This window comes from Eleutherodactylus coqui, chromosome 9, assembly GCF_035609145.1.
Source record: "Eleutherodactylus coqui strain aEleCoq1 chromosome 9, aEleCoq1.hap1, whole genome shotgun sequence".
Classification (NCBI taxonomy): Eukaryota; Metazoa; Chordata; class Amphibia; order Anura; family Eleutherodactylidae; genus Eleutherodactylus; species Eleutherodactylus coqui.
The window spans coordinates 136,212,484-136,222,568 of NC_089845.1; the positions used below are offsets into that span (position 1 = coordinate 136,212,484).

A 10,085-nucleotide genomic window follows, 5' to 3' on the forward strand; every position below is an offset into this window, starting at 1 on the left:
GGGTCCAACCCTCTGCTCAGTGCAGGATTCACTATATCATCCCAGACAGATATTTCTCCAGCCTTTGTTTGAACATTTCCATTGAAGTAGAACTCACCACCTCCCGTGGTAACCTGTTCCACTCATTGATCACCCTCACTGTCAGAAAGTTTTTTTCTAATATCTAATTTGTGTCTCCTGACTTTTTTTTCCGTTTTATTGGAGGTTAAAAGCTAAAAAAAAAAGATTATTTTTTAACATTTATAAAAAAAATTTCTTAGTATATTTATGCTAAAATAAAATATAGGAATGGGTTCCTCATTTTGTTTTGGATGTTGTGATATATAATATGTATGGTTATGGATTACAGCATGCATACAGCAGTGGTTTTGGTTGGCATCGGCTTTGGATTATTTTCTTTTTTATGTATATATTGTTATTTTATTCTGTAATTTTGTTTTACTTATTTATGTAATTATTTTTTTTTACTATCTATGTCCCCCATGACGTCATGTAAGACCTCTGGGGGTCATTCACATGTTTTTTTTTTTTATTTGATACTTTTCCACTAGCTGGGGCATCCACAGGAGCCTCAGTTACAGGGGAAACATCCCCCTGTAGTGACAATAGTCACTGGTAGAGCTGATCAGGGTATGCCAGTACCCTGTAGCTCTACTGTGACAGGGGATCCCAGCAGCTGTCTCGCGTACAGGAAGAATGATTTCCAATTGCAGTCTTAAGTACATACCACTCATTGAGTGCTGCGCACTAGAGAAAGGAGAAAGCAGAAAGGGTTAAAAGACATCCCTGCCTTCACCCATAGATTCTCAGCTAGGACTAACAGCTGACAACCGGACATCCTTCTGATTTATTGCAGAAGCAGAGGCTTTAAACTCACGCCGTTTTTTTTTTACTATCAGTTGGGTTTAAAGCCTAGGATGAAGCACCGTAATTTACGGCGCTTGGTCCTAAATGGGTTAAAGACACTTTTTGACCAAAAGAACAGGCAAAGATCAGAAAAATACCTGTCTTATTCCTTTACCTAAATGAAGTTCAACGGGAGCACACAGGATAATGTGAAGAAAAGCCTTTGAAGGGGTTGTCTGGGACTTCTAGGATTTGTTCTATTGATGACCTATCCTCAGGATGGGTCATCAATAGATAGTAGGCAGGGGTCTGATGCTCAGGATTACTACCATTCAGCTGATTCCCAGCACCACTGTAAATATGGATAGAGCAAGAAGCAGGAAAAAAAATCATGAAAGTCTTGGACAACTCCTTTAACGTACATACTGTTATGCATACTGAACAAGCCCCCTTTTTAGATGAATATACGGCACATTATGCCATTAGCCTGAGGAAGGAACTCATTAAGCCCAGAAACACACTGGCATAAATCTACCAATATGGCAGGATCAGAGAAAAGAATTAGAACATAGTGGTACCAAGCATATAATTAAATTTGGCTGGAGGACATAAACATATTGAAAGATTTTTTTATTATTATTACTTTGTTTTATATGTGCCCATAAATTTTAATCGTTGTGGGCTGCACAGCTATGCTTTCAAACTCCACCATGCATGCTCAATTCCCCAAGCACGCATGTGTTTTTAATGAGGACACAATGGGGAATAAGCTGCGGACAGACCCCTTTGGTAGTGACTTACCCCCTGCAGTAACACAATATAAGACATGTTGAGATCCGACATGCCTGACCTTTCTCATCTGATCACATCAAAATTGGCAGGTTTGGCTGACTTTCCTATAATGTGTATTGAGCATCACATGTGACATGCATCTTATATTTTTCACCTTTTAGCTGGTCACTGTGGAACTCCTGAATTAATTGTGAATGGACAAGTGATTGGAGAGAATTATGGATATAGAGATACTGTTGTCTATCAATGCAACCCTGGCTTTCGCTTGATTGGGTCATCAGTAAGGATTTGCCAGCAAGATCACAACTGGTCTGGTCAATTACCATCCTGTGTGCGTAAGTAAACATCTCGTTACTTTAATTTATGCCTTTTAACTGTATCATGCATGTATGTAAAAACTATTACTTCACATCTGAAAACTTGTTCATAGATGGAGCGATATCTCTTGGCATAAGTAAAGAGTAAATAATAGAGAAAATGGGTGCAGGCGCAACCTTTTTTAAACACATTTTAGGGCTGTGGCACCCCTTCCTCAGTACCTAGCTTGGAACACACTTATGTAGCGCTGTAATGGGAGGGTTTTGGACAGCAGGTCGCTCACCGTGCACAGCTACTCCAGTTATTCTTGCCAGTATGACACTAGGAGTGCCCTACAAAGTCAACTCACATTATTATGACCACCAGCTAATATCCAGAGTAACTGCATGGACAGCAGCGAGACAGGCTGGGACTGATTCAATAAAGTGCTGGTAGGTTGTCTCAGGTATCTGGAGCCATGCTGATTTTACAGTTGCTGGAAGATGCATGGGGAGGATCCATAGAGCACGATGATGATTGAGTTGGTCCCAAAGATGCTCAATTGAGTTCAAGTCTGGGGAATTAAGGGACCAGGGAAGTCTTAGTCATTCTCCTTCGACTACTGTCCGACATTTCTAGCTTTGAGACGTATCACTTTGTATTGCTGGTGTACAAATAGTAGATCATAAGCAGCACACAAACATACCTTTATGCAAAAGGGAGGTCTTTGTATAGGATCACCGATGCACACTCAAACCCAGGTTCTGGATCCTGAACCATAAATGTACAAACTGTCCATAGATAAACGAGCAGCATCCAGGGGTGCATTAAACGTAAAGCTCCACTCATGCGATCAGGTGAAGAAGAATCTTTATTGTGCCAATATAAAACGACAATGTTTCAACCGCAACCGCGGTCTTTGTCAAGTCAGTTGTGGTTGAAATGTTGGATGCTGTTCGTTTATCTATAGACACTTTGTATTGCTGGAAGATCCCATCTTCCCCAGGGAGAATCAAACAGCATGTATGAGTGCACATGATCTGCAAGGATGGATTCATAACCAAATCAGCTAAGAGTGCCTTCCACATGGATTAGAGGAACCAAAGAATAGGCCCAGTGTTGGTCCAACACCGATACTGACGTGCAAATTGAAGCCTTTTCTTCTGATGCACCTTTGTTAGATTAGGTGTAGTGACCATCCGTCTTCATCGGAGGCCTAAATGTAGTAGGGTTCACTATAGTGTTTTAGACACATGTGTGGTAATCCCCTGATTCAATTTCATGGTGAGCCGTTCAACTATAGCATATTGATCAGACTTTGTGCACCTTCATAGCTGACTTTCACCTATCACATCAACGGCAGGTGGTGCTCTGCAGTTTCCATGTTGGTTATTCCCAATGGAGCCATTTGTCCAGAATACACTTTCAGGGCTTAGTCAGACGGGCGTTTTTAGCCGCGATTTGCACATGCGCATGCATCCGGCGATTTTATAGAACCATTGCTTTGCAATGGTATCGGACACATGAGCGCTTTTTATGCGCTCGTCCGATAAATTATAGAACAGAAATCGCAGATCGCACCTATCTGCGATTCCTGTTCTCTTCTCTATATGCGCTCAATGGGGCCAGCGGCAGCAGCGCCGACCCCATTGAGAACATATAGAAGACAAATCATTATTCTCTGCCACAGCTGTAACAGCTGTGGCAGAGAAGAACGATGTTTGCCCATTGAATTCAATGGAGCCGGCAATACAGCAGGTTCCACTGAAAGCAATGGGCTGCCGGCATGCGCGGAATGAATTGTCGGGAAGGGCTTAAATATATAAGCCCTTCCCTGCAATTCATCCTAAAATGTGTTAAAATAAAAAAAAATTGTATACTCACCTTTCCGCTGCAGCTGGAGTTCTGCTGCGGCCGCTGTCAGTTCTCCTGAACTGCTTCTCGGCACTATTCAGCCGGCGGGGCTTTAAAATCCCCGCCTGCTGAATGATCTGCCTCTGATTAGTCACAGCCTGACCAATCAGAGACAGGTTTCACTCACACACCCATTCATGAATTCATGAATGGGTGAGTGACTGCTGCCTCTCATTGGCTCAGTGGGACCAATCAAGGCTATATCATTCAGCAGGCGGGGATTTTAAAGCCCCGCCGGCTGAATAGTGCCGAGAAGCAGTTCAGGAGAACTGACAGCGGCCGCGGCAGAACTCTGGCTGCAGCGGAAAGGTGAGCATACATTTTTTTTTTATTTTAACACATTTTAGGATGAATTGCAGGGAAGGGCTTATATATTTAAGCCCTTCCCGACAATTCATCCCGGGCTCGCCCGCAGCACATTGCTTTCAATGGAGCTGGCTGTATTGCCGGCTCCATTGAATGCAATGCGCTGGACAGCTCCGGCCTGTTTGTAATGAAACGCGGCTAGGAGCAGATTTTAGGGCGATTTTTCGGGCGCCGGTCACGCGATTTGCGCATGCGCATCCGTCATGCGATGCGCAAATCGCGCGAAAAAACGCCCGTGTGACTAAGGCCTCACTGTAGCAGCATGCAAACAGTTCACAAACTTCTCTATTTGATAAATTTTGCAACCCTTGGGACGAAAGACAGTTATCATCCCTTTTTCTATTTCTGATAAATTGCCCCTCTTACCCCTGCCAACAACAAGTGACAGACTTGCACACCTTATATACCTACCAAGCGAGCCAATGACACGTCACTTCCACCAAGGGCTGCATGCTGCTGACGTCGAAAGTAGAAGGTGGTCATAATAAGGTGACTGGACTGTCTGTCTGTCTGTCTATCTATCTAATGTACATTCAGTTCAAAGGACTCAACAATCAGCAGAATGCAGCAAGTTTTCTGAATACATTAGCAGTGCCAATGATCTAATATGAAATATGATCAAAATACCATATCTAATGTGCTGCAGTGTATATATCAATGCTTAGATCTATTTATTTTGCCTCTCAATTGCCATGTTGCATAGTTACAAATGAGTAGGAGTGACTACAATTCAATGAAAACGGCTTGAAAAATGTAAAAACAGCATGAAACATATCTGCTGTCCTACAGCGAGCTCCAGGGACTTATTTGATTGTCCTATCATGCTCTTGATGTATATATCTCTTCCTTTTTCAGATCATAAAATTGTCACCTGCTCTATAATTTAGACTTGCTCTGCTTAACAAGGTGCATTTGTAGGTCTGTTGCTTCCCGGTATCGTGCACCGAGGAACTGCTTTGCAATTTACCTCCTGAAGATTCTTTTAATACAGTTTGTCAATGGAGAAATAATTATGATATATCTGATGTGCTTCTTGTTCCGTCCGGCACATATTAGAATAATATATGATGATGTTACAACATAATGCGTTAGGATTCTAAAGATCTACTGTATCTCGATGAAGAATTGTCAGTTGAGCAGATAATCAGTTTTTCATTTTATTTGGACTTCTCTTGAGATATTCAGCTACTACAGTACAACAGCTGTCTCATGAAAGTATTCATGAGGACAGATTCTGAGAAGGCCATTCACCCAATAAATCTGCACTGACACTGATCGCTGTCAGCCAAAAAAAACCCTTCTCAACACTGCTTTGTATTTCAGTGCTGAAAATGTATGGAAAGTAAAAAAAAGAAATAGAAGCGAAAGATCTAAGAGTGAGAAATTCAGTAAAATAGCAAAAACAACAACAAAGAAAAACAAGTAATTTACATGTATAAATGTGCAAGACATTGTAAAGAAAAAACAGTCATGTCTCCATGAGAGAATCCCATTTCCACATCATCTAACGTATCATAGCTCTAGTAGAAAGCCGGTCCCAGGACGGTGACTGCAATCTATATATATAAATCTCCATGCTCAGGAATATTATTCAGTGGAATTAGGAATAATAGTTCTAATGCAAAGGCATCAGCTTTTTTGCGTGTCACCCCACTGGCCTACTTTTACAGACACTGGTGGAATTTTTCAAAATTCTCCGCAGTCTTTTGACTTATTCTTAGCGCATCAAATGAAACAATATTCCAATGATGTTTATTGTACAGGAAAATTAACCTGGCACCACACTCTTGGGAAAGCTGTCTAAATGCAGCCAATCACAGCACAGCTTGTATTTTATCCCAGCAGAATAAGAAATGAAAGCTACACTGTGATTGGTTGCAATGGGCAACAAAGACAGATTTTCTTTTAGGGCTCTGTCAGACAAGCGTGTTTTACATGCTGCTACAGCAGCGTGTAAAACTATGATTCTATAGCAACCAATAGGTTGCTGTGGAAGCACTCACATGGGCCCTTTTTAGAAGCGCAGAATTTGCGCTTCTAAAAAAGAATAGACCACAAGTGCTGACTCGCCTGTCAGCTCTGTGGTGTGCGCTGTCCAGGGTGCTTACCGTAGGCTCATAGGGGAGCCATGGAAGCAGGCTGCCTGCACCGCGGATGTGTGAACAGGCTGTTCAGCAGAGCTAGGGGCAGCGCGTTCATGCACATAATCCCCACATGTGAGCAGCGTGGTTTATACGTTGCTTAGCAGCGTGTAAACCCTGTTTGTCTGATGAAATCCTTAGGCAGTTTTCATAAGAGTGCGGTGCTCGCCTAGTTTTCCATGGCCCACCCTGTAGATGCTGTGATGATATAAGTGTGGATCCTTTTACACCTAACAATATATAGTTTGCTTGAGCGAATGATGTCAATGAGTTTGCTAGTGCAGCCTGTTTACACAGGCTGATAAAGCGTTCGCTCACTAAACCATTTAGTTATTCACATTTACTGTATAAGCCAATGAGTACGACTGAGCGTTTGGTACTTAAACCGAACAATTGACAAACAAGTCAACAAGGATGTCCATGCTTGCATAAAATGAACAATAAGCAAACAAATTATCGTTTATTGTTTGATTGTCAGCTGTGTTTACACTGATTATTATTCTAATGTAAATAATCTAACAATTTTTTGAATGATAATCATTCCGCCTAAATGCACCTTAACCCCTTAATGCCAAAACACACATAAAAAAAAAGTTTTTTGTGTGCAACCCCCAAATTTGAGGAACTTTATAATCAGGAGTGCAAAAAGGAACTTATCCCTGTAAGGTAAGGAGCTGAAAGACTTGCTCACATGTACTGACTGCGGACAGGATACAAATCCCAAGGACTATAAGATCCCTGGGACATTGACATGTTCCACGTCCGATGTTGTGTACCTGATCCGGTACAGCCAATGTTCTGTTGGAGGTCTTTATGTTGGAGAAACAGGACAAAAACTGAAAGCCAGGATGAGATCTTACTGCCACACAAATAAAGAAAGACAGATTTTCCAGTGGCTGAGCACTTCTTTAGTCATGGACACAACATAGAACACATGCAAATTAATCACATCCATGTCTGTGCCTTGTCGAATGTATATATATTCATGCTTCTTCGGATCTATTTCATTATGCCTGAGGAAGAACCCTAAGAGGTTCGAAAGCTTGCTATATTATCATGTTTTAAAGGTATCATATCTACAAGATTACTTGGTTTCTCTTGCTGAGAACAATCACAGAAAAAAACACACATATTTGGTATCATCATAGCCATAACGACCAGCAAAATTAGTTAAGCACACTATTTATCCTGCAGGGCATAAACCGTAAAAAACTCCTAAATAATGGATTCAAAATGCGTATTTACATACGTGGTGTTTAAAGGCCCTATTTTCTCTTTGGGCTTCCAAAAAAATGTTGCTGTAATTTTGTGACACACAGAGTTGTTTTTAATAGGCTTTTTACTTATTCCCCTTCCTTTTAATCTTTTATTAAGGGTAATATATACAAAAAGTTGAAAATATCTATATTCTTTTAATTTAGAGTTCTTACTTTTCAAATTAGTGCATAAATATTAATTAATGGTTCGGTATTGACGTTTGTTTCTTTCTTAACTTTTTAAAATATATTTTTATTTTATTCTATGGTTTTTTAAATCTATTGTTGTATATATTTTTAAACATATAGAATCAGAATGATGTCATAAGAACTCCGGAGAACATTCAGAATGTTATTTTTTTTTTCTTTTTTCAGTTTTCTACTGTAGCTGGGGTATCCATAGGAGCAGCATGCAAAGGAGCCCCAGTTATAGGGGAAAACTTACCCCCTTACAAGAACAATAGTCACTGGCAGAGCTATGTCTGCTAATTCTCAGTTGCACTGCCATTGGTGGGGGTTGCCTCCAATCACACGATTGCCTGTCAAATACAGGAAACAGTACCGCCACTTCCTCTATTTACTAAATAGCACTCATTGCGAGCTAGGTAGACTGGAAAAGAGAAGCGGAAGGGGTTATAAACCACTGCTATCTTCTCCTCTGGGTCTACATCTGTCTGTGACAGCAGAGCACCCAACCTACCCCTGCAGCATTGCATGAGCTGTACACCTATGCTGTAGATTTACAATTGTGTTAAAAGAATGTTTCAAGGAGAAAAAAAAATCAACCCTGCTCAGAGTGGTGGCAAAGAATAAAAAAGCCATACTTACCTTACTCAATCCACCACCACTCTCCTACCGCCAGTGACTGATCCCTTCTGATTTTCATCTCTGGCTGCAGCAATGTCATCACCAGGCAAATGTGATCACTGGAGCCAATCTCCAGCTCACTTTGGTTGCTGTTTTGCTTCAGTAGTCACATGTTCCTATGGTCATCGCTGCTACTAGCAGAAGTAAAGACCAGCAGAGGATCAAGCATCAACAGAACGGAGCAGGGGTCTTGGTGGTGTAGGTGAGAATGACTTCTTTATGTTTTGCCACCACCCTGAGCAGGTTTGAATTTTTATTTCTCCATTGATATTTTATTTAACATGCAATGTATTTCCAGCAACAGCTTCCCTGGACGATCACAACTGATCACTGGGGATTTCTGAAAATCAAACTTTGTGTGATCGATTGATCGCCAAGGTAAATTCAATTAAAAAAGAGGTTATAGAGATGAGATGCCGGTCCAGTCATTTTTATGAATTGTGTGGAAATCGTGAAATATTTTATGAGTTAAAAAAGTATTTCGCCCATTTGCTGATAATTTTGTTATTATTTTTTATGTTCTGCGGAACTTGTGTTTGATAGTGCCTTTTAGATTTTAATTGTTGCCTGAGCTGCTATGATGGTCAATAAGCAATGAAGTTATAAAGAAGAAAGAACATTATGTGATATTTGACAGAAAAGAGAATGTAATGCACATTTTTATTCTGGAAGTTTATTGACTTTCTGCTGCTTATTTATACCACTAATTTATATATAAACACAGCAAACCTAGATAGATAGATAGATAGATAGATAGATAGATAGATAGATAGATAGATAGATAGATAGATAGATAGATAGATAGATAGATAGATAGATAGATACTAGGTTTTCCTGATAATAAGACCTGCCCCAATTTTTGGGAGACGCTTAAAATATAAGCCACTCACCAAAAATAAGCCCTAGCTAGACTATATGAAAAAAAAAAGCAATACTCACCTAGTAGATGGTGTTCGGGTCCCTTGCACTGGGGTGCACTGCTGCTGCAGGCTGCCATGTTCTTCCGAACACCGACAGAGCATTTCTTCCTGGCAGCAGGGCTTGAAACCCCCGCCTCCAGCAAGCTAATGCTCTGATTGAGTAATCGAGCGCCACGTCAGCCACTCATGCGGAGTACAGATTTTTTTTTTAAACCACTGCTTTTCCTACGCCATCGCCCGCCTAACAATGACGCAGAATCCACTACCTTTCCGCAATGTAATTGCGGAAGGGCCGTGGATCAGACGGCTCCCATTGACTTCAGCGGAAGTCATCCACAGGGAATCGGCAAAAAAATGGAGCATGCTGTGATTTTTCCAGCATGCGGAATCCGGCTCTGACAGCAGCGGCGTCCATGCGAACCTGGTTAGTTTCCTTTTCTTCTGTACTGCGGATGTTCAGCACAGCTCGCTGATGGACATGCGCATTACGGATTTTTTTTTTTAAACTACCGATTTCCGGCGTCATCGCCTAACGATAACAATGTGATTGTGGAAGGGCTGTGGATCAGATGGCTTATATTGACTTCAATGGAAGCCGTCCACGTGGAATCTGCAAAAAATGGAGCATGCTGTGATTTTTCCTCAGCTTGCGGAAACTGCAATTGGTTTCCACAAGTATGCATGAA

At 41.1% G+C, this 10,085-nt stretch overlaps 1 protein-coding gene across 1 annotated transcript in view; it reads left to right on the forward strand.

Moving 5' to 3' along the window:
* CSMD3 (CUB and Sushi multiple domains 3) overlaps positions 1-10,085 on the forward strand; it is a 909,686-nt gene that overhangs the window by 743,554 nt on the left and 156,047 nt on the right. Inside the window, exon 50 of the mRNA XM_066579038.1 lies at positions 1,800-1,973. Within this exon, the coding sequence (XP_066435135.1) occupies positions 1,800-1,973 (174 nt within the window). The remainder of the gene's footprint in view (positions 1-1,799; positions 1,974-10,085) is intronic.